Below are 24,037 nucleotides of genomic sequence, written 5' to 3' on the forward strand. Positions count from 1 at the left end.
TGCAGGTTAAAATGGCGTCTCCCCGGAGTGCAAGTATGTGGAACGTTTCAGTCCGTTCACAGCGTTCTGTAGACAGATAATGATTTGCCCAGTCATTTGAAGCGTGGCGCTGGAACCGCTTGGCAGTAGTCTCCCGTGTGTGGCCCGAAGCGAACTCGTAGCTTTTTGGAAGTGGTACGCAAACGTACATAAAGCCGGCGTCGGCTGCTGCTGCAACTTGAGAAGATACCGTACGTGACGCTACAGGCATGGCGTACGAGGGTGGTTTCGGCACAGTGCAATGCGTTGGAAGCATCCAACTCCTGTTGGAGCGCTTGATCAATGGCTGTGTGCGAAGGCCCCGTTGACATCCCTTTTCTGGTGAGGAGGGATACGGCAGGAGAAAACGGTCGGTCTGAATGGCAGCTGCGGTGCTTCCATAGCAGAGTGGAATATCTCTTTTTGTCAGTTTGGGTCAGCTGTCCTGGCTCTGTCCCCTCCCAACCTCTTGCCCACCCCCAGCTCACTGGCCGGTGGGGGTGCTTGGAGAGACAGCCTCTGTGCCGTGGGAGCACTGCTCAGCAGTAGCCAAAGCATCGGTGTGTTCTCAACACCCTTCTAGCTAGAGCTACAAAGCACAGCACTACGAGGGCTGCTGTGGGGAAAGTTACCTCCGTCCCAGCCAGACCCAAAACAAAAGTACATCACAGGGAGACGGCAAACTTCATCTTTCTTTAACAGCTATTAAAAAAGGGAGATGGGCGTGGGAAAGCAGGGCGATCCTTTGTTGCCCTTGAACGCTATATTACTGAGGCAGAGGCATCTGAGACGCCCACTGGAAGGCGTCTATCATCTCTTCTGTATCCCCAAGCCATCAGGTGAAGTTTGGTGACACCCGAGGGCTTCACCTTTGTTTCATCTTCCCTGGGGAAGAGATGGAAATGATTTACCTGAAGTAGGTGGAATCTGACAGGTGATGTTGCCTTGAAACTGCACTGGTGCAGTGTTTGCTTACTGACTGACCGAGCCAGGTAAGGTCTATTGTTCCGTCTGTGTAAACTCCCTAAGGCATCTAGGAGGTGTTCCCGCTTCTGGGGGCAGGGGGATTGTGAAGAAGCTAGGTATGGCTTATCCATTCAGAGAGACTTGGGTGAGTGATTACCAGAGGTTTTGGAAGTCTGTGGCGCCTGGTGGAACGTTGCGCCTCACCTCGCAGGCAACGTTGCCGATACTTTGCTCCAAACCGGAGAGAGCAAAGGGTTATTAAACAGTGATCCACTGAAGAACTGTAGAATCCTAGAGCAGCCCGGGTGGGAAGGGACCTCAAAAGATCGTCTGGTCCAACCTTTATCTAGCACCCTGTCCAATGGCATCTTGAAAACCTCCAGCGATGGGGACCCTACCATGTCCCTGGGGAGGCTGTTCCAGTGGATGATTGGTCTCACTGGAAAAGAGGAGAGAAGGGGGGGGAAAGAAAAAAAAGAGTCTGTCTTGTATCACCGTGAAACCCCTCTCCTGGTGCAAGTCGTCTGGGCAAGGCAGCTAGGCACCGGACTCACCGCGGGCCAAAGCTGAGCAACTCAGCGACTCAACTGGTGGCGCCCCTGTGAAAACACATTTAAGGAAGGGCAAAACGCTGTCCGGGGCAGGTAGTTCCCTGCTGCCCGCGGATCCGGCTGGTGGCTATTTCCCGGAGGAACTTCTTGTCCTGGTTTTGTTAAAAGCAAGACCGGTTCTCTTTTAGTGATCTTTTTTCTTTCAGCTAAGTTCTTCTAGGTGGCTGTACTTTTCTGAGTTTTAGCCTGCATATTTTTCCTAGGATGCTGTACTCGGTGCTGATAAGAGACCAACGGAATGCTGAAGAAGCTCGTGTTTAGATTTATTACCATGGTAGCTAAGAAAGACTGATAAGTTTTCCCACGTTCCGTTGTGCGAGGGGCGTGTTTGAGGAGGGGTGGATGGAACAGGTGACTAGAACTGACCAACGGAAGTATTCCATCCCATAATCGTCATACCCCCTGTCTAAGAGGGTGATGCAGGCCTCAGGCCCTGCATCCCTGCAACCAGGTTCCGGTTTGCTGTGAAGTCCCGCCCATGACTTCCGGGGGCCTGGCCTGCACCTGCACCTGCTGGAGCCACCAGCTCCGCACACCCAGCTCCGCCGCTGCTGGAGTGACGCCAGCTCCACATCGAGCGCTTGAGATTGGTTTTGTATATTTTGTATCTATTCTCTATGTATTAGTAGCATTAGTAAAACCCTTTAAAACTTTCCAACTTGAAGTCTCTCTTCCTTTCCCCTTATCTTTTTTATCATCTTTCCGATCTAAAGGAAAGGGGTGGCGTGAAAATGAGGGGATAACAGGGAGCGTCTGCCACGGTTTATTGCCGCCTTGCCTTAAACCTTGACACTTCTTCATCCTGTTTTCTTTCCCCCTGTCCTCTTGAGGAGGGGCAGTGAGAGAGAGCAGCTGGCCAAGGTCAACCCATCACCAAGCCTAAAAGGCAGATTCCTCTGCGCAGAAGTTGAAGGGGGCTGGTGGTTTAAAGAACAACAGTGACTGGGGTAGGAACAGGACGTTTTGGAGATAAAAAAAGTTGGGAAACGTCTGGAGGGCCTGTCACTTTGAGGGGGGCAAATTTCATGAGAAAAAGCCTTCTTTCTGAGCAATAAGAGGTTCGTGTGAGAAAAAAGGACCCGGTCTCCGTTTTTTCCTCGCTTGGTAATACAAGTGACAAAGACCTGGAGCCCCTGCGCGCAAAGGGATGAAAATGTACGGAGCCCGTCGGATGCTCTTTGCGCGTGCGTTGGAAACCCGGGAACAGCTACAAAGAGGTCATGGAGTAGACTGTGAGCTTGGTTAACTCGGTCTGGCTAAACTCAATTAAAACAGAGCTTTAGAGAAGGCAATGCCCTGAGGATGCGAGGGAGAAAAGGACAATAAGAAAGGCTGAAGATGCAGTTCCTGACCCTTTTGTCAGGAAGGATTAGGACTGAATGTTGATTTGACTGAAGCGCAGGTAGCCATCGGTCTTCTGTAACTGAAATTTCAGCAGCAAAGGAGCCCCAAAGCTGAGAATTGGGCACCAGTGATGCTTCTGATAGCGGCCGGGTGTCACAGGAGAAGAGTCAAGAGATCACTCAGATCTGATCTGGCCTAGTAGTTAGTTTACTGAGGTCTGATCAGTAAATTTAGGTGTGTAAAATATTTAATAAGTACAGCTGGATGCTATTTACGACACTTAAAGTTAGTATGGGATACAAAGATTCTCGCGTAAGCTTACTATACGCATCTTAAAGGTCACAGGCCTGCAAAAACCTGTCGCCTACCAGCCCGTCGCTGCCTGGTGTCAGGTAAGGGATCTCTCAGCCTCAAGGGGAAACCTCGAGAGGCGTCCCTACTCAAGGGGAGATCGCCGCCGCGCAGCCAGCTGCTGCGGAGGGAGAGCTCAAGGGAGCCCGATGGCTGCACGCATTTATAGCATAAAGTGGTTGACTCGTAGTCGGATGTTTCTGCCACGCTCACGCGGGTTCGGCCGCTTATCAGCCCGGTCTCCAGCCAAACGGTTTTGTTGGATTCGGTGCTGGGTTCTCGCTGATAGCCTCACACAATAGGATTAACGTGTCCGGGCTTTGGCTTCTATGGTCACGGATCTACCCTTGAGAAGCCGGGTCTCTTGGGAGCTGATGGCTTCACCTGACCAGGTGGGGCAAGAGGGTCTTTGCCAACAAGCTGGCCAGACTGACAAGGAGGGCTTTAAACTAGACTCAGTGGGGGAAGAGGAGGGAGTTTTGAGCAACAGGGGCTGCTGACGCATTAGGAACCAACAGGGGAACACCTGCGAAACGCCGCAAAGGAATTGGGGCGTGATCCTCCAAAAAGGTGAGAGGGTCGACAGCCCAACTGAAGCGCCTCCATACCAGTGCACGCAGCACAGGTAACGAACAGGAGGAGTTGGAAGCCACTGTGCAGCTGGAAAGCCATGGCCTAATCGCTATCACTGAAACTTGGTGGGATGACTCACGCGACTGGAGCGCAGCAGTCGACGGCTACAAACTGTTCAGAAGGAAGCGGAAGCGGAGGCGGGGGGGTCGCCCTCTGTGTAAAAAGAAACAGAGAGACATGAAAAAAGGATTGATTCCACAGAGCTGGCTTGGAAAGACACGCGCTTTGGATTTGATTTTCTCCCAGGAGGCATGCAGCTTAGAGACATCTGCAGCTGAAGTGGGGCTTTCAGGGAACAATTTAGAGCAAGCCCTGTTGGTTCTGCGAAATGCTCTGAAAAGTCAAGGCCTGCCCTGCCCTGGCAAAAGCAGTCCTTTGACTGGAGGGAAAAGCAGCACCAAAAAGAGCCGCGAGCACGCTTGGGGTGGACTTGCTGCGGTAATAAACAACAGCGAAGAGTACTTGTAGCTACAGCAGCCTCTTCTGAGACCTCGTTGCCCGCCCACAGGGTCGCAGCACTACGCGTCACAGATCCCTCCGCGGCCCGAGCGCACGCAAACTGCCCGAGCCCCGGTAACACCAGGTCGACGAGGGCGGACCCGCCAAGGGGGGCGGGGACGAGGGCAAACGACAGACGAGACAGCCAATCGAGACGCGGGATCGGCCGGCGGCGATCTGACGGCCCAATGGGAGCCGCGGAGGGCCTGGCCGAGTGGAGGAAGCGACAGCGGGCGTTGTCGTGGCTGCCGAGATTATTGGGGCGCGGGCGGCCTGGCGGCGCCATTACTGTCTTCGGCAAGGTCCCCGGCAAGGCGTTTCCCCGCCAACGTCGTCTACGAGGACGAGAAGGTAGCCGCGGCTTTGCTCTGTGCGCGTTTCTTCTTCGCTTCCCCCTCCTCCCCCCGCGCTCGCAGGCCCCCTGAGCCGAGGGCCCGTTGCGCGCTGCCCGGGAGCGCGGCAGGGCGGGTGGCGGCATTGCTGCGGGTGGGCGGAGGGACGGGCGACGGACGGGGCCTCTCTGGGTTGTGGCGCTCTCTACCGCACCATCCCTAAAACATCGCGCTTCGTCGGTGTCCCGTCCCGTCCCGTCCCCCGGCTGCCGCGGCGCGTACCGGGTTGCTGGTACTGTCCGGTTCGCCTCGGTTTCCAGCCCCCCCCACCCCCTCGCTCCGTGTCGTGTATGCGCGCGCGCAGAGAAGGGCCTCTGACGGTTACGCGCTGGGTGGCAGCCGCAGACGTTTGCCGCGTGATATCCCTTTGGCACTGCAAGTCGAGCAAAGTTTGCTGCCGAGGGATGGGAGCGGCCCTTCCTCGTGTAGGATGGTAGTCTTGAAACCTTAGGTTAAGCACACGCAGTCAGTGTCCTCGGGGATTCCCGGTGTATGTACGCGAACAGTGAAGGTCCGCGAGGAGTTAGTTCCGCGTAGGAGAAAGGCAGGTCTTGGTGTGCCTCGTAATAGCATTATAGAGATTTTGCAGCTCTGCTGTGCTAGGTTTTGGTTCTGAACCCCCAAACTGGATTATTAAAGCAAAGAAGTACAGCTGCTCTTGTTTTTCTTAAAAACGGGTCATCCTGCAGGCTGCCAAAGCTTCCCAGATCTTGTTTCTGGGGTGAAGTGGGACCACGATAACAGCATGCTTGCAACGTTCACGGGTGCTGGTGCGCCACAGTGTGCTAGTAACTAGAGTGAGCTGCTTAGACTGCGGGGAAAAAGAAAATTGCGGCCGTTACCTACATGATGTTAACTTTCAGTTAGTATCCTGTATAATTTTGTTATTAAAATGCTGAAGGTTAACGGTTAGGGACGTCTTCTGCTTTTGAAGGTAGGGTTTCTGTGCGGCATAGAAGGCGGACTCGCGCTATGCCCTTGCAGGCTTCCTGTGATCATGCTTTTGTTCAGTACTTGAGCTCCCTGTACCGCGGCAAACGAACGGCCGCTGATCTTGCGCTCCGCTAAATTCTTTGCCGATTCAGTTAAGCCGTTTGCCTCCCGCCTCTGTGTGGACCGCATTGAATAGAAAAACTGCTTAGGAAATGATCAACCCAAATTAAACCATACTGGAGGTCGCTAATCTGAAGTACTGGCCCGTCTCGTTGCCCCTGTCACCTTGCGTGCTGAATCCCGCTTCTGGAGGGGGCTCTGTAAATATGTTGTATTTCGAGTACAGCAAGTATTAATATCGCGTGAGAATAAAAAGAAAATCAACGTCTCGGCTTGCGTTTGGGGTCTCGGGTGACCTGCTTCTGTACGAGTCCAGCGGGGCGTATTGATTTGCTTAAGCTATTACCTTTCTCTGAAGCCCGTTACGTTTCAACTGTTTACTCTTCCTCCAGTGCCTTGCGTTCCGCGATCTTTCACCCCAAGCTGCGACGCTTTTCCTAGTCATGCCTAAGGAGCCGATTATCAGGTTATCTGAAGCTGAAGATTCCGGTGACTCTGTAAGTACTGTGGAAGCTTTCTGTACGCTGAAGAGTACCTGTAATTAGTTCCTAATTTTCTGGACTCTTTCCCAGCCCCTCTTTTCCTCTTGATAGGGCACAGGAGGCTATTCTGGGTTTTCTGGCGCTGTAATCTTTTGCCTCTGGCTTGTAATGGAATTGAGCTTTTTGACTAACAGCGGCGATGCGAAGCAATGCTCGTCCCTGGGTATGTACTTCTGGTGCAAAATGCGGGGCTGTTTTGTTTTGGAGTGCGGTCTGATGCCCGTTGTCATGGTTTATAGAGTAAGAGGAGGAGTAGTACTAGTTCTTCTAATATGGAGAAGAGGGCTTGGGGTTTTTGGCAGGTCAGGGGCGAGGAAGGGCAAAGCTGGTTGAGAGGTGCTGGATGCTTCACTTTTAGCTATAAAAGTCGAGTTCAGAGACTCCGTAAAGCCACGCAAAAGGCAGCCTAAAGCTTATTTTGCACCAGAATTGCTTATGTTGCCTGGAGATGTAAGGGGGCTTTAACCCAGAGACAAACTTGGCTTCCGTGGCCGTTTTGTAGTCGGGCAGTGTCTTGCTTGAAACAAATTGCATAGCTGCTTCCCCCCCCTCCCCCATAGTGGTGTGCATAATAGGTCTTTGTAGCTTTGCCTGGCAAATGTCAGTTGGGGGCGGGCGGGCGGGCGGGCAGACAGAGAGACAGTAATTTGGAGCGCAGTGGTTGAATTGCTAGGAATTGGCATGCTGGTTTCTCTGGGGGGTGGTCCTCTGCTCTCAGTCCTTCCCTTCCTGCCCTCTCCCCTCTTTGTGTGTGGCTTTTTATTTTATTAATTTATGGGTTTGTACTTCCTTCTCCAGCTTCCCGGGCATTTAATGATTGTTGGCAAGAAGCGTGCTGCTCGCCTGGGTCTGACCAACGGATTCCGGATGGTTGTGGATGAAGGGCCCGAGGGTGGGCAGTCTGTCTGTCACGTACGTCTGCCTGTTCGGGGTGGCCGTGAGTTGGGCTGTCCGCCCGGCTAAGATTTGTTTGCACCGCAAGAGTCGCTGGACGGGCACGAACCGCCTCTGAATGGATTTTTGTCTGTTGCCCGTCAGTCTAGCCACTGTTGAAGTCTAATTTTGTGTGACGTGTGTCTGTGGAAGGTACTAAAAGCTTTGAGCAGCAGTTGCACAATAAAAATTAGCATGGGGATATCACCTCTGTCTTGTGCGTCTTACTGAGGGGAAAGAGTTCTGCAGGTTAAAATGGCGTCTCCCCGGAGTGCAAGTATGTGGAACGTTTCAGTCCGTTCACAGCGTTCTGTAGACAGATAATGATTTGCCCAGTCATTTGAAGCGTGGCGCTGGAACCGCTTGGCAGTAGTCTCCCGTGTGTGGCCCGAAGCGAACTCGTAGCTTTTTGGAAGTGGTACGCAAACGTACATAAAGCCGGCGTCGGCTGCTGCTGCAACTTGAGAAGATACCGTACGTGACGCTACAGGCATGGCGTACGAGGGTGGTTTCGGCACAGTGCAATGCGTTGGAAGCATCCAACTCCTGTTGGAGCGCTTGATCAATGGCTGTGTGCGAAGGCCCCGTTGACATCCCTTTTCTGGTGAGGAGGGATACGGCAGGAGAAAACGGTCGGTCTGAATGGCAGCTGCGGTGCTTCCATAGCAGAGTGGAATATCTCTTTTTGTCAGTTTGGGTCAGCTGTCCTGGCTCTGTCCCCTCCCAACCTCTTGCCCACCCCCAGCTCACTGGCCGGTGGGGGTGCTTGGAGAGACAGCCTCTGTGCCGTGGGAGCACTGCTCAGCAGTAGCCAAAGCATCGGTGTGTTCTCAACACCCTTCTAGCTAGAGCTACAAAGCACAGCACTACGAGGGCTGCTGTGGGGAAAGTTACCTCCGTCCCAGCCAGACCCAAAACAAAAGTACATCACAGGGAGACGGCAAACTTCATCTTTCTTTAACAGCTATTAAAAAAGGGAGATGGGCGTGGGAAAGCAGGGCGATCCTTTGTTGCCCTTGAACGCTATATTACTGAGGCAGAGGCATCTGAGACGCCCACTGGAAGGCGTCTATCATCTCTTCTGTATCCCCAAGCCATCAGGTGAAGTTTGGTGACACCCGAGGGCTTCACCTTTGTTTCATCTTCCCTGGGGAGGAGATGGAAATGATTTACCTGAAGTAGGTGGAATCTGACAGGTGATGTTGCCTTGAAACTGCACTGGTGCAGTGTTTGCTTACTGACTGACCGAGCCAGGTAAGGTCTATTGTTCCGTCTGTGTAAACTCCCTAAGGCATCTAGGAGGTGTTCCCGCTTCTGGGGGCAGGGGGATTGTGAAGAAGCTAGGTATGGCTTATCCATTCAGAGAGACTTGGGTGAGTGATTACCAGAGGTTTTGGAAGTCTGTGGCGCCTGGTGGAACGTTGCGCCTCACCTCGCAGGCAACGTTGCCGATACTTTGCTCCAAACCGGAGAGAGCAAAGGGTTATTAAACAGTGATCCACTGAAGAACTGTAGAATCCTAGAGCAGCCCGGGTGGGAAGGGACCTCAAAAGATCGTCTGGTCCAACCTTTATCTAGCACCCTGTCCAATGGCATCTTGAAAACCTCCAGCGATGGGGACCCTACCATGTCCCTGGGGAGGCTGTTCCAGTGGATGATTGGTCTCACTGGAAAAGAGGAGAGAAGGGGGGGGAAAGAAAAAAAAGAGTCTGTCTTGTATCACCGTGAAACCCCTCTCCTGGTGCAAGTCGTCTGGGCAAGGCAGCTAGGCACCGGACTCACCGCGGGCCAAAGCTGAGCAACTCAGCGACTCAACTGGTGGCGCCCCTGTGAAAACACATTTAAGGAAGGGCAAAACGCTGTCCGGGGCAGGTAGTTCCCTGCTGCCCGCGGATCCGGCTGGTGGCTATTTCCCGGAGGAACTTCTTGTCCTGGTTTTGTTAAAAGCAAGACCGGTTCTCTTTTAGTGATCTTTTTTCTTTCAGCTAAGTTCTTCTAGGTGGCTGTACTTTTCTGAGTTTTAGCCTGCATATTTTTCCTAGGATGCTGTACTCGGTGCTGATAAGAGACCAACGGAATGCTGAAGAAGCTCGTGTTTAGATTTATTACCATGGTAGCTAAGAAAGACTGATAAGTTTTCCCACGTTCCGTTGTGCGAGGGGCGTGTTTGAGGAGGGGTGGATGGAACAGGTGACTAGAACTGACCAACGGAAGTATTCCATCCCATAATCGTCATACCCCCTGTCTAAGAGGGTGATCACGAGGGTCAAGCTCTCTTTGACCACGGCTGGCATCTAGAGAGGACCCTGTCTGTCTGCCTGTGATCTACAGGCCTCAGGCCCTGCATCCCTGCAACCAGGTTCCGGTTTGCTGTGAAGTCCCGCCCATGACTTCCAGGGGCCTGGCCTGCACCTGCACCTGCTGGAGCCACCAGCTCCGCACACCCAGCTCCGCCGCTGCTGGAGTGACGCCAGCTCCACATCGAGCGCTTGAGATTGGTTTTGTATATTTTGTATCTATTCTCTATGTATTAGTAGCATTAGTAAAACCCTTTAAAACTTTCCAACTTGAAGTCTCTCTTCCTTTCCCCTTATCTTTTTTATCATCTTTCCGATCTAAAGGAAAGGGGTGGCGTGAAAATGAGGGGATAACAGGGAGCGTCTGCCACGGTTTATTGCCGCCTTGCCTTAAACCTTGACACTTCTTCATCCTGTTTTCTTTCCCCCTGTCCTCGTGAGGAGGGGCAGTGAGAGAGAGCAGCTGGCTGGGCCCCTGGCAGCTGGCCAAGGTCACAGTATCACAGTATCACAGTATGTTTGGGATTGGAAGGGACCTCAAAAGATCATCTAGTCCAATCCCCCTGCTGGAGCAGGAACGCCTAGGTGAGGTTGCACAGGAACACGTCCAGGTGGGTCTTGAATGTCTCCAGAGAAGGAGACTCCACAACCCCCCTGGGCAGCCTGTTCCAGTGCTCTGTCACCCTTACTGAGAAGAAGTTTTTTCTCAAATTTAAGTGGAACCTCTTGTGTTCCAGCTTGATCCCATTGCCCCTTGTCCTTTCATTGTTTGCCAACGAGAAGAGCCTGGCTCCATCCTCATGGCACTCACCTTTTATATATTTATAAACATTAATAAGGTCACCCCTCAGTCTTCTCTTCTCCAAACTAAAGAGACCCAGCTCCCTCAGCCTTTCCTCATAAGGGAGGTGCTCCACTCCCTTAATCATCTTGGTTGCCCTACGCTGGACCCTCTCCAGCAGTTCCCTGTCCTTCTTGAACTGAGGGGCCCAGAACTGGACACAATATTCCAGATGGGGTCTCACCAGGGCAGAGTAGAGGGGAAGGAGGACCTCTCTCGATCTACTAACCACCCCCCTTCTAATACATCCCAGGATGCTATTGGCCTTCCTGGCCACAAGGGCACAGTGCTGGCTCATGGTCATCCTGTTGTCCACCACGATCCCCAGGTCCCTTTCCCCTACACTGCTCTCTAATATGTAATTTCCCAACCGATACTGGAACCTGGGGTTGTTCCTGCCCAGATGCAGGACTCTACACTTTTCCTTGTTAAATTTCATGAGGTTATTCCTTGCCCCACTCTCCAGCCTGTCTAGGTCTCGCTGGATGGCAGCACAGCCTTCTGGCGTGTCAGCCACTCCTCCCAGCTTAGTGTCATTAGCAAACTTGCTGATAGTACACTCTATTCCCTCGTCTAAGTCGTTAATGAATATATTGAATAATACTGGCCCCAGTACTGACCCCTGAGGTACTCCACTAGATACTGGTCTCCAACTAGACTCCGCACCATTGACTACCACTCTCTGGCTTCTCTCCTTAAGCCAATTTGTAACCCACCTCACTACTCTATTGTCTAGACCACACCTCCGCAACTTAGCAACTAGGATGCTGTGGGAGACTGTGTCAAAGGCTTTACTGAAGTCAAGGTCAAGGTCAACCCATCACCGAGCCTAAAAGGCAGATTCCTCTGCGCAGAAGTTGAAGGGGGCTGGTGGTTTAAAGAACAACAGTGACTGGGGTAGGAACAGGACGTTTTGGAGATAAAAAAAGTTGGGAAACGTCTGGAGGGCCTGTCACTTTGAGGGGGGCAAATTTCATGAGAAAAAGCCTTCTTTCTGAGCAATAAGAGGTTCGTGTGAGAAAAAAGGACCCGGTCTCCGTTTTTTCCTCGCTTGGTAATACAAGTGACAAAGACCTGGAGCCCCTGCGCGCAAAGGGATGAAAATGTACGGAGCCCGTCGGATGCTCTTTGCGCGTGCGTTGGAAACCCGGGAACAGCTACAAAGAGGTCATGGAGTAGACTGTGAGCTTGGTTAACTCGGTCTGGCTAAACTCAATTAAAACAGAGCTTTAGAGAAGGCAATGCCCTGAGGATGCGAGGGAGAAAAGGACAATAAGAAAGGCTGAAGATGCAGTTCCTGACCCTTTTGTCAGGAAGGATTAGGACTGAATGTTGATTTGACTGAAGCGCAGGTAGCCATCGGTCTTCTGTAACTGAAATTTCAGCAGCAAAGGAGCCCCAAAGCTGAGAATTGGGCACCAGTGATGCTTCTGATAGCGGCCGGGTGTCACAGGAGAAGAGTCAAGAGATCACTCAGATCTGATCTGGCCTAGTAGTTAGTTTACTGAGGTCTGATCAGTAAATTTAGGTGTGTAAAATATTTAATAAGTACAGCTGGATGCTATTTACGACACTTAAAGTTAGTATGGGATACAAAGATTCTCACGTAAGCTTACTATACGCATCTTAAAGGTCACAGGCCTGCAAAAACCTGTCGCCTACCAGCCCGTCGCTGCCTGGTGTCAGGTAAGGGATCTCTCAGCCTCAAGGGGAAACCTCGAGAGGCGTCCCTACTCAAGGGGAGATCGCCGCCGTGCAGCCAGCTGCTGCGGAGGGAGAGCTCAAGGGAGCCCGATGGCTGCACGCATTTATAGCATAAAGTGGTTGACTCGTAGTCGGATGTTTCTGCCACGCTCACGCGGGTTCGGCCGCTTATCAGCCCGGTCTCCAGCCAAACGGTTTTGTTGGATTCGGTGCTGGGTTCTCGCTGATAGCCTCACACGATAGGATTAACGTGTCCGGGCTTTGGCTTCTATGGTCACGGATCTACCCTTGAGAAGCCGGGTCTCTTGGGAGCTGATGGCTTCACCTGACCAGGTGGGGCAAGAGGGTCTTTGCCAACAAGCTGGCCAGACTGACAAGGAGGGCTTTAAACTAGACTCAGTGGGGGAAGAGGAGGGAGTTTTGAGCAACAGGGGCTGCTGACGCATTAGGAACCAACAGGGGAACACCTGCGAACCGCCGCAAAGGAATTGGGGCGTGATCCTCCAAAAAGGTGAGAGGGTCGACAGCCCAACTGAAGCGCCTCCATACCAGTGCACGCAGCACAGGTAACGAACAGGAGGAGTTGGAAGCCACTGTGCAGCTGGAAAGCCATGGCCTAATCGCTATCACTGAAACTTGGTGGGATGACTCACGCGACTGGAGCGCAGCAGTCGACGGCTACAAACTGTTCAGAAGGAAGCGGAGGCGGGGGGCGGGGGGGTCGCCCTCTGTGTAAAAAGAAACAGAGAGACATGAAAAAAGGATTGATTCCACAGAGCTGGCTTGGAAAGACACGCGCTTTGGATTTGATTTTCTCCCAGGAGGCATGCAGCTTAGAGACATCTGCAGCTGAAGTGGGGCTTTCAGGGAACAATTTAGAGCAAGCCCTGTTGGTTCTGCGAAATGCTCTGAAAAGTCAAGGCCTGCCCTGCCCTGGCAAAAGCAGTCCTTTGACTGGAGGGAAAAGCAGCACCAAAAAGAGCCGCGAGCACGCTTGGGGTGGACTTGCTGCGGTAATAAACAACAGCGAAGAGTACTTGTAGCTACAGCAGCCTCTTCTGAGACCTCGTTGCCCGCCCACAGGGTCGCAGCACTACGCGTCACAGATCCCTCCGCGGCCCGAGCGCACGCAAACTGCCCGAGCCCCGGTAACACCAGGTCGACGAGGGCGGACCCGCCAAGGGGGGCGGGGACGAGGGCAAACGACAGACGAGACAGCCAATCGAGACGCGGGATCGGCCGGCGGCGATCTGACGGCCCAATGGGAGCCGCGGAGGGCCTGGCCGAGTGGAGGAAGCGACAGCGGGCGTTGTCGTGGCTGCCGAGATTATTGGGGCGCGGGCGGCCTGGCGGCGCCATTACTGTCTTCGGCAAGGTCCCCGGCAAGGCGTTTCCCCGCCAACGTCGTCTACGAGGACGAGAAGGTAGCCGCGGCTTTGCTCTGTGCGCGTTTCTTCTTCGCTTCCCCCTCCTCCCCCCGCGCTCGCAGGCCCCCTGAGCCGAGGGCCCGTTGCGCGCTGCCCGGGAGCGCGGCAGGGCGGGTGGCGGCATTGCTGCGGGTGGGCGGAGGGACGGGCGACGGACGGGGCCTCTCTGGGTTGTGGCGCTCTCTACCGCACCATCCCTAAAACATCGCGCTTCGTCGGTGTCCCGTCCCGTCCCGTACCCCGGCTGCCGCGGCGCGTACCGGGTTGCTGGTACTGTCCGGTTCGCCTCGGTTTCCAGCCCCCCCCACCCCCTCGCTCCGTGTCGTGTATGCGCGCGCGCAGAGAAGGGCCTCTGACGGTTACGCGCTGGGTGGCAGCCGCAGACGTTTGCCGCGTGATATCCCTTTGGCACTGCAAGTCGAGCAAAGTTTGCTGCCGAGGGATGGGAGCGGCCCTTCCTCGTGTAGGATGGTAGTCTTGAAACCTTAGGTTAAGCACACGCAGTCAGTGTCCTCGGGGATTCCCGGTGTATGTACGCGAACAGTGAAGGTCCGCGAGGAGTTAGTTCCGCGTAGGAGAAAGGCAGGTCTTGGTGTGCCTCGTAATAGCATTATAGAGATTTTGCAGCTCTGCTGTGCTAGGTTTTGGTTCTGAACCCCCAAACTGGATTATTAAAGCAAAGAAGTACAGCTGCTCTTGTTTTTCTTAAAAACGGGTCATCCTGCAGGCTGCCAAAGCTTCCCAGATCTTGTTTCTGGGGTGAAGTGGGACCACGATAACAGCATGCTTGCAACGTTCACGGGTGCTGGTGCGCCACAGTGTGCTAGTAACTAGAGTGAGCTGCTTAGACTGCGGGGAAAAAGAAAATTGCGGCCGTTACCTACATGATGTTAACTTTCAGTTAGTATCCTGTATAATTTTGTTATTAAAATGCTGAAGGTTAACGGTTAGGGACGTCTTCTGCTTTTGAAGGTAGGGTTTCTGTGCGGCATAGAAGGCGGACTCGCGCTATGCCCTTGCAGGCTTCCTGTGATCATGCTTTTGTTCAGTACTTGAGCTCCCTGTACCGCGGCAAACGAACGGCCGCTGATCTTGCGCTCCGCTAAATTCTTTGCCGATTCAGTTAAGCCGTTTGCCTCCCGCCTCTGTGTGGACCGCATTGAATAGAAAAACTGCTTAGGAAATGATCAACCCAAATTAAACCATACTGGAGGTCGCTAATCTGAAGTACTGGCCCGTCTCGTTGCCCCTGTCACCTTGCGTGCTGAATCCCGCTTCTGGAGGGGGCTCTGTAAATATGTTGTATTTCGAGTACAGCAAGTATTAATATCGCGTGAGAATAAAAAGAAAATCAACGTCTCGGCTTGCGTTTGGGGTCTCGGGTGACCTGCTTCTGTACGAGTCCAGCGGGGCGTATTGATTTGCTTAAGCTATTACCTTTCTCTGAAGCCCGTTACGTTTCAACTGTTTACTCTTCCTCCAGTGCCTTGCGTTCCGCGATCTTTCACCCCAAGCTGCGACGCTTTTCCTAGTCATGCCTAAGGAGCCGATTATCAGGTTATCTGAAGCTGAAGATTCCGGTGACTCTGTAAGTACTGTGGAAGCTTTCTGTACGCTGAAGAGTACCTGTAATTAGTTCCTAATTTTCTGGACTCTTTCCCAGCCCCTCTTTTCCTCTTGATAGGGCACAGGAGGCTATTCTGGGTTTTCTGGCGCTGTAATCTTTTGCCTCTGGCTTGTAATGGAATTGAGCTTTTTGACTAACAGCGGCGATGCGAAGCAATGCTCGTCCCTGGGTATGTACTTCTGGTGCAAAATGCGGGGCTGTTTTGTTTTGGAGTGCGGTCTGATGCCCGTTGTCATGGTTTATAGAGTAAGAGGAGGAGTAGTACTAGTTCTTCTTCTAATATGGAGAAGAGGGCTTGGGGTTTTTGGCAGGTCAGGGGCGAGGAAGGGCAAAGCTGGTTGAGAGGTGCTGGATGCTTCACTTTTAGCTATAAAAGTCGAGTTCAGAGACTCCGTAAAGCCACGCAAAAGGCAGCCTAAAGCTTATTTTGCACCAGAATTGCTTATGTTGCCTGGAGATGTAAGGGGGCTTTAACCCAGAGACAAACTTGGCTTCCGTGGCCGTTTTGTAGTCGGGCAGTGTCTTGCTTGAAACAAATTGCATAGCTGCTTCCCCCCCCTCCCCCATAGTGGTGTGCATAATAGGTCTTTGTAGCTTTGCCTGGCAAATGTCAGTTGGGGGCGGGCGGGCGGGCGGGCAGACAGAGAGACAGTAATTTGGAGCGCAGTGGTTGAATTGCTAGGAATTGGCATGCTGGTTTCTCTGGGGGGTGGTCCTCTGCTCTCAGTCCTTCCCTTCCTGCCCTCTCCCCTCTTTGTGTGTGGCTTTTTATTTTATTAATTTATGGGTTTGTACTTCCTTCTCCAGCTTCCCGGGCATTTAATGATTGTTGGCAAGAAGCGTGCTGCTCGCCTGGGTCTGACCAACGGATTCCGGATGGTTGTGGATGAAGGGCCCGAGGGTGGGCAGTCTGTCTGTCACGTACGTCTGCCTGTTCGGGGTGGCCGTGAGTTGGGCTGTCCGCCCGGCTAAGATTTGTTTGCACCGCAAGAGTCGCTGGACGGGCACGAACCGCCTCTGAATGGATTTTTGTCTGTTGCCCGTCAGTCTAGCCACTGTTGAAGTCTAATTTTGTGTGACGTGTGTCTGTGGAAGGTACTAAAAGCTTTGAGCAGCAGTTGCACAATAAAAATTAGCATGGGGATATCACCTCTGTCTTGTGCGTCTTACTGAGGGGAAAGAGTTCTGCAGGTTAAAATGGCGTCTCCCCGGAGTGCAAGTATGTGGAACGTTTCAGTCCGTTCACAGCGTTCTGTAGACAGATAATGATTTGCCCAGTCATTTGAAGCGTGGCGCTGGAACCGCTTGGCAGTAGTCTCCCGTGTGTGGCCCGAAGCGAACTCGTAGCTTTTTGGAAGTGGTACGCAAACGTACATAAAGCCGGCGTCGGCTGCTGCTGCAACTTGAGAAGATACCGTACGTGACGCTACAGGCATGGCGTACGAGGGTGGTTTCGGCACAGTGCAATGCGTTGGAAGCATCCAACTCCTGTTGGAGCGCTTGATCAATGGCTGTGTGCGAAGGCCCCGTTGACATCCCTTTTCTGGTGAGGAGGGATACGGCAGGAGAAAACGGTCGGTCTGAATGGCAGCTGCGGTGCTTCCATAGCAGAGTGGAATATCTCTTTTTGTCAGTTTGGGTCAGCTGTCCTGGCTCTGTCCCCTCCCAACCTCTTGCCCACCCCCAGCTCACTGGCCGGTGGGGGTGCTTGGAGAGACAGCCTCTGTGCCGTGGGAGCACTGCTCAGCAGTAGCCAAAGCATCGATGTGTTCTCAACACCCTTCTAGCTAGAGCTACAAAGCACAGCACTACGAGGGCTGCTGTGGGGAAAGTTACCTCCGTCCCAGCCAGACCTAAAACAAAAGTACATCACAGGGAGATGGCAAACTTCATCTTTCTTTAACAGCTATTAAAAAAGGGAGATGGGCGTGGGAAAGCAGGGCGATCCTTTGTTGCCCTTGAACGCTATATTACTGAGGCAGAGGCATCTGAGACGCCCACTGGAAGGCGTCTGTCATCTCTTCTGTATCCCCAAGCCATCAGGTGAAGTTTGGCGACACCTGAGGGCTTCACCTTTGTTTCATCTTCCCTGGGGAGGAGATGGAAATGATTTACCTGAAGTAGGTGGAATCTGACAGGTGATGTTGCCTTGAAACTGCACTGGTGCAGTGTTTGCTTACTGACTGACCGAGCCAGGTAAGGTCTATTGTTCCGTCTGTGTAAACTCCCTAAGGCATCTAGGAGGTGTTCCCGCTTCTGGGGGCAGGGGGATTGTGAAGAAGCTAGGTATGGCTTATCCATTCAGAGAGACTTGGGTGAGTGATTACCAGAGGTTTTGGAAGTCTGTGGCGCCTGGTGGAACGTTGCGCCTCACCTCGCAGGCAACGTTGCCGATACTTTGCTCCAAACCGGAGAGAGCAAAGGGTTATTAAACAGTGATCCACTGAAGAACTGTAGAATCCTAGAGCAGCCCGGGTGGGAAGGGACCTCAAAAGATCGTCTGGTCCAACCTTTATCTAGCACCCTGTCCAATGGCATCTTGAAAACCTCCAGCGATGGGGACCCTACCATGTCCCTGGGGAGGCTGTTCCAGTGGATGATTGGTCTCACTGGAAAAGAGGAGAGAAGGGGGGGGAAAGAAAAAAAAGAGTCTGTCTTGTATCACCGTGAAACCCCTCTCCTGGTGCAAGTCGTCTGGGCAAGGCAGCTAGGCACCGGACTCACCGCGGGCCAAAGCTGAGCAACTCAGCGACTCAACTGGTGGCGCCCCTGTGAAAACACATTTAAGGAAGGGCAAAACGCTGTCCGGGGCAGGTAGTTCCCTGCTGCCCGCGGATCCGGCTGGTGGCTATTTCCCGGAGGAACTTCTTGTCCTGGTTTTGTTAAAAGCAAGACCGGTTCTCTTTTAGTGATCTTTTTTCTTTCAGCTAAGTTCTTCTAGGTGGCTGTACTTTTCTGAGTTTTAGCCTGCATATTTTTCCTAGGATGCTGTACTCGGTGCTGATAAGAGACCAACGGAATGCTGAAGAAGCTCGTGTTTAGATTTATTACCATGGTAGCTAAGAAAGACTGATAAGTTTTCCCACGTTCCGTTGTGCGAGGGGCGTGTTTGAGGAGGGGTGGATGGAACAGGTGACTAGAACTGACCAACGGAAGTATTCCATCCCATAATCGTCATACCCCCTGTCTAAGAGGGTGATGCAGGCCTCAGGCCCTGCATCCCTGCAACCAGGTTCCGGTTTGCTGTGAAGTCCCGCCCATGACTTCCGGGGGCCTGGCCTGCACCTGCACCTGCTGGAGCCACCAGCTCCGCACACCCAGCTCCGCCGCTGCTGGAGTGACGCCAGCTCCACATCGAGCGCTTGAGATTGGTTTTGTATATTTTGTATCTATTCTCTATGTATTAGTAGCATTAGTAAAACCCTTTAAAACTTTCCAACTTGAAGTCTCTCTTCCTTTCCCCTTATCTTTTTTATCATCTTTCCGATCTAAAGGAAAGGGGTGGCGTGAAAATGAGGGGATAACAGGGAGCGTCTGCCACGGTTTATTGCCGCCTTGCCTTAAACCTTGACACTTCTTCATCCTGTTTTCTTTCCCCCTGTCCTCTTGAGGAGGGGCAGTGAGAGAGAGCAGCTGGCCAAGGTCAACCCATCACCAAGCCTAAAAGGCAGATTCCTCTGCGCAGAAGTTGAAGGGGGCTGGTGGTTTAAAGAACAACAGTGACTGGGGTAGGAACAGGACGTTTTGGAGATAAAAAAAGTTGGGAAACGTCTGGAGGGCCTGTCACTTTGAGGGGGGCAAATTTCATGAGAAAAAGCCTTCTTTCTGAGCAATAAGAGGTTCGTGTGAGAAAAAAGGACCCGGTCTCCGTTTTTTCCTCGCTTGGTAATACAAGTGACAAAGACCTGGAGCCCCTGCGCGCAAAGGGATGAAAATGTACGGAGCCCGTCGGATGCTCTTTGCGCGTGCGTTGGAAACCCGGGAACAGCTACAAAGAGGTCATGGAGTAGACTGTGAGCTTGGTTAACTCGGTCTGGCTAAACTCAATTAAAACAGAGCTTTAGAGAAGGCAATGCCCTGAGGATGCGAGGGAGAAAAGGACAATAAGAAAGGCTGAAGATGCAGTTCCTGACCCTTTTGTCAGGAAGGATTAGGACTGAATGTTGATTTGACTGAAGCGCAGGTAGCCATCGGTCTTCTGTAACTGAAATTTCAGCAGCAAAGGAGCCCCAAAGCTGAGAATTGGGCACCAGTGATGCTTCTGATAGCGGCCGGGTGTCACAGGAGAAGAGTCAAGAGATCACTCAGATCTGATCTGGCCTAGTAGTTAGTTTACTGAGGTCTGATCAGTAAATTTAGGTGTGTAAAATATTTAATAAGTACAGCTGGATGCTATTTACGACACTTAAAGTTAGTATGGGATACAAAGATTCTCGCGTAAGCTTACTATACGCATCTTAAAGGTCACAGGCCTGCAAAAACCTGTCGCCTACCAGCCCGTCGCTGCCTGGTGTCAGGTAAGGGATCTCTCAGCCTCAAGGGGAAACCTCGAGAGGCGTCCCTACTCAAGGGGAGATCGCCGCCGCGCAGCCAGCTGCTGCGGAGGGAGAGCTCAAGGGAGCCCGATGGCTGCACGCATTTATAGCATAAAGTGGTTGACTCGTAGTCGGATGTTTCTGCCACGCTCACGCGGGTTCGGCCGCTTATCAGCCCGGTCTCCAGCCAAACGGTTTTGTTGGATTCGGTGCTGGGTTCTCGCTGATAGCCTCACACAATAGGATTAACGTGTCCGGGCTTTGGCTTCTATGGTCACGGATCTACCCTTGAGAAGCCGGGTCTCTTGGGAGCTGATGGCTTCACCTGACCAGGTGGGGCAAGAGGGTCTTTGCCAACAAGCTGGCCAGACTGACAAGGAGGGCTTTAAACTAGACTCAGTGGGGGAAGAGGAGGGAGTTTTGAGCAACAGGGGCTGCTGACGCATTAGGAACCAACAGGGGAACACCTGCGAAACGCCGCAAAGGAATTGGGGCGTGATCCTCCAAAAAGGTGAGAGGGTCGACAGCCCAACTGAAGCGCCTCCATACCAGTGCACGCAGCACAGGTAACGAACAGGAGGAGTTGGAAGCCACTGTGCAGCTGGAAAGCCATGGCCTAATCGCTATCACTGAAACTTGGTGGGATGACTCACGCGACTGGAGCGCAGCAGTCGACGGCTACAAACTGTTCAGAAGGAAGCGGAAGCGGAGGCGGGGGGGTCGCCCTCTGTGTAAAAAGAAACAGAGAGACATGAAAAAAGGATTGATTCCACAGAGCTGGCTTGGAAAGACACGCGCTTTGGATTTGATTTTCTCCCAGGAGGCATGCAGCTTAGAGACATCTGCAGCTGAAGTGGGGCTTTCAGGGAACAATTTAGAGCAAGCCCTGTTGGTTCTGCGAAATGCTCTGAAAAGTCAAGGCCTGCCCTGCCCTGGCAAAAGCAGTCCTTTGACTGGAGGGAAAAGCAGCACCAAAAAGAGCCGCGAGCACGCTTGGGGTGGACTTGCTGCGGTAATAAACAACAGCGAAGAGTACTTGTAGCTACAGCAGCCTCTTCTGAGACCTCGTTGCCCGCCCACAGGGTCGCAGCACTACGCGTCACAGATCCCTCCGCGGCCCGAGCGCACGCAAACTGCCCGAGCCCCGGTAACACCAGGTCGACGAGGGCGGACCCGCCAAGGGGGGCGGGGACGAGGGCAAACGACAGACGAGACAGCCAATCGAGACGCGGGATCGGCCGGCGGCGATCTGACGGCCCAATGGGAGCCGCGGAGGGCCTGGCCGAGTGGAGGAAGCGACAGCGGGCGTTGTCGTGGCTGCCGAGATTATTGGGGCGCGGGCGGCCTGGCGGCGCCATTACTGTCTTCGGCAAGGTCCCCGGCAAGGCGTTTCCCCGCCAACGTCGTCTACGAGGACGAGAAGGTAGCCGCGGCTTTGCTCTGTGCGCGTTTCTTCTTCGCTTCCCCCTCCTCCCCCCGCGCTCGCAGGCCCCCTGAGCCGAGGGCCCGTTGCGCGCTGCCCGGGAGCGCGGCAGGGCGGGTGGCGGCATTGCTGCGGGTGGGCGGAGGGACGGGCGACGGACGGGGCCTCTCTGGGTTGTGGCGCTCTCTACCGCACCATCCCTAAAACATCGCGCTTCGTCGGTGTCCCGTCCCGTCCCGTCCCCCGGCTGCCGCGGCGCGTACCGGGTTGCTGGTACTGTCCGGTTCGCCTCGGTTTCCAGCCCCCCCCACCCCCTCGCTCCGTGTCGTGTATGCGCGCGCGCAGAGAAGGGCCTCTGACGGTTACGCGCTGGGTGGCAGCCGCAGACGTTTGCCGCGTGATATCCCTTTGGCACTGCAAGTCGAGCAAAGTTTGCTGCCGAGGGATGGGAGCGGCCCTTCCTCGTGTAGGATGGTAGTCTTGAAACCTTAGGTTAAGCACACGCAGTCAGTGTCCTCGGGGATTCCCGGTGTATGTACGCGAACAGTGAAGGTCCGCGAGGAGTTAGTTCCGCGTAGGAGAAAGGCAGGTCTTGGTGTGCCTCGTAATAGCATTATAGAGATTTTGCAGCTCTGCTGTGCTAGGTTTTGGTTCTGAACCCCCAAACTGGATTATTAAAGCAAAGAAGTACAGCTGCTCTTGTTTTTCTTAAAAACGGGTCATCCTGCAGGCTGCCAAAGCTTCCCAGATCTTGTTTCTGGGGTGAAGTGGGACCACGATAACAGCATGCTTGCAACGTTCACGGGTGCTGGTGCGCCACAGTGTGCTAGTAACTAGAGTGAGCTGCTTAGACTGCGGGGAAAAAGAAAATTGCGGCCGTTACCTACATGATGTTAACTTTCAGTTAGTATCCTGTATAATTTTGTTATTAAAATGCTGAAGGTTAACGGTTAGGGACGTCTTCTGCTTTTGAAGGTAGGGTTTCTGTGCGGCATAGAAGGCGGACTCGCGCTATGCCCTTGCAGGCTTCCTGTGATCATGCTTTTGTTCAGTACTTGAGCTCCCTGTACCGCGGCAAACGAACGGCCGCTGATCTTGCGCTCCGCTAAATTCTTTGCCGATTCAGTTAAGCCGTTTGCCTCCCGCCTCTGTGTGGACCGCATTGAATAGAAAAACTGCTTAGGAAATGATCAACCCAAATTAAACCATACTGGAGGTCGCTAATCTGAAGTACTGGCCCGTCTCGTTGCCCCTGTCACCTTGCGTGCTGAATCCCGCTTCTGGAGGGGGCTCTGTAAATATGTTGTATTTCGAGTACAGCAAGTATTAATATCGCGTGAGAATAAAAAGAAAATCAACGTCTCGGCTTGCGTTTGGGGTCTCGGGTGACCTGCTTCTGTACGAGTCCAGCGGGGCGTATTGATTTGCTTAAGCTATTACCTTTCTCTGAAGCCCGTTACGTTTCAACTGTTTACTCTTCCTCCAGTGCCTTGCGTTCCGCGATCTTTCACCCCAAGCTGCGACGCTTTTCCTAGTCATGCCTAAGGAGCCGATTATCAGGTTATCTGAAGCTGAAGATTCCGGTGACTCTGTAAGTACTGTGGAAGCTTTCTGTACGCTGAAGAGTACCTGTAATTAGTTCCTAATTTTCTGGACTCTTTCCCAGCCCCTCTTTTCCTCTTGATAGGGCACAGGAGGCTATTCTGGGTTTTCTGGCGCTGTAATCTTTTGCCTCTGGCTTGTAATGGAATTGAGCTTTTTGACTAACAGCGGCGATGCGAAGCAATGCTCGTCCCTGGGTATGTACTTCTGGTGCAAAATGCGGGGCTGTTTTGTTTTGGAGTGCGGTCTGATGCCCGTTGTCATGGTTTATAGAGTAAGAGGAGGAGTAGTACTAGTTCTTCTAATATGGAGAAGAGGGCTTGGGGTTTTTGGCAGGTCAGGGGCGAGGAAGGGCAAAGCTGGTTGAGAGGTGCTGGATGCTTCACTTTTAGCTATAAAAGTCGAGTTCAGAGACTCCGTAAAGCCACGCAAAAGGCAGCCTAAAGCTTATTTTGCACCAGAATTGCTTATGTTGCCTGGAGATGTAAGGGGGCTTTAACCCAGAGACAAACTTGGCTTCCGTGGCCGTTTTGTAGTCGGGCAGTGTCTTGCTTGAAACAAATTGCATAGCTGCTTCCCCCCCCTCCCCCATAGTGGTGTGCATAATAGGTCTTTGTAGCTTTGCCTGGCAAATGTCAGTTGGGGGCGGGCGGGCGGGCGGGCAGACAGAGAGACAGTAATTTGGAGCGCAGTGGTTGAATTGCTAGGAATTGGCATGCTGGTTTCTCTGGGGGGTGGTCCTCTGCTCTCAGTCCTTCCCTTCCTGCCCTCTCCCCTCTTTGTGTGTGGCTTTTTATTTTATTAATTTATGGGTTTGTACTTCCTTCTCCAGCTTCCCGGGCATTTAATGATTGTTGGCAAGAAGCGTGCTGCTCGCCTGGGTCTGACCAACGGATTCCGGATGGTTGTGGATGAAGGGCCCGAGGGTGGGCAGTCTGTCTGTCACGTACGTCTGCCTGTTCGGGGTGGCCGTGAGTTGGGCTGTCCGCCCGGCTAAGATTTGTTTGCACCGCAAGAGTCGCTGGACGGGCACGAACCGCCTCTGAATGGATTTTTGTCTGTTGCCCGTCAGTCTAGCCACTGTTGAAGTCTAATTTTGTGTGACGTGTGTCTGTGGAAGGTACTAAAAGCTTTGAGCAGCAGTTGCACAATAAAAATTAGCATGGGGATATCACCTCTGTCTTGTGCGTCTTACTGAGGGGAAAGAGTTCTGCAGGTTAAAATGGCGTCTCCCCGGAGT

General features: G+C 53.0%; 3 protein-coding genes across 3 annotated transcripts; all 3 read left to right on the forward strand.

Moving 5' to 3' along the window:
- Nucleotides 1-248: 248 nt before the first annotated feature.
- On the forward strand, nt 249-7,548 carry LOC308051469 (uncharacterized protein; the record flags this gene model as incomplete). Its single annotated transcript, XM_080361909.1, has 5 exons — nt 249-329; nt 3,278-3,331; nt 4,392-4,772; nt 6,259-6,363; nt 7,207-7,548. The coding sequence occupies 5 exons, from the start codon at nt 249-251 to the stop codon at nt 7,369-7,371; spliced, it is 786 nt and encodes a 261-aa protein (XP_080218035.1). The 3' UTR covers nt 7,372-7,548.
- Nucleotides 7,549-7,833: 285 nt separating this feature from the next.
- Nucleotides 7,834-16,386, forward strand: LOC308051470 (uncharacterized protein; the record flags this gene model as incomplete). Its single annotated transcript, XM_080361910.1, has 5 exons — nt 7,834-7,914; nt 12,112-12,165; nt 13,227-13,607; nt 15,094-15,198; nt 16,045-16,386. 5 exons carry the CDS (start codon nt 7,834-7,836, stop codon nt 16,207-16,209), a joined length of 786 nt encoding a protein of 261 aa, XP_080218036.1. The 3' UTR covers nt 16,210-16,386.
- Nucleotides 16,387-16,671: 285 nt separating this feature from the next.
- On the forward strand, nt 16,672-23,971 carry LOC308051471 (uncharacterized protein; the record flags this gene model as incomplete). The annotated part of the gene is made up of 5 exons (XM_080361911.1): nt 16,672-16,752; nt 19,701-19,754; nt 20,815-21,195; nt 22,682-22,786; nt 23,630-23,971. 5 exons carry the CDS (start codon nt 16,672-16,674, stop codon nt 23,792-23,794), a joined length of 786 nt encoding a protein of 261 aa, XP_080218037.1. The 3' UTR covers nt 23,795-23,971.
- Nucleotides 23,972-24,037: the final 66 nt, after the last annotated feature.

Source organism: Nesoenas mayeri, assembly GCF_963082525.1.
Source record: "Nesoenas mayeri genome assembly, chromosome: W".
Lineage (NCBI taxonomy): Eukaryota > Metazoa > Chordata > Aves > Columbiformes > Columbidae > Nesoenas > Nesoenas mayeri.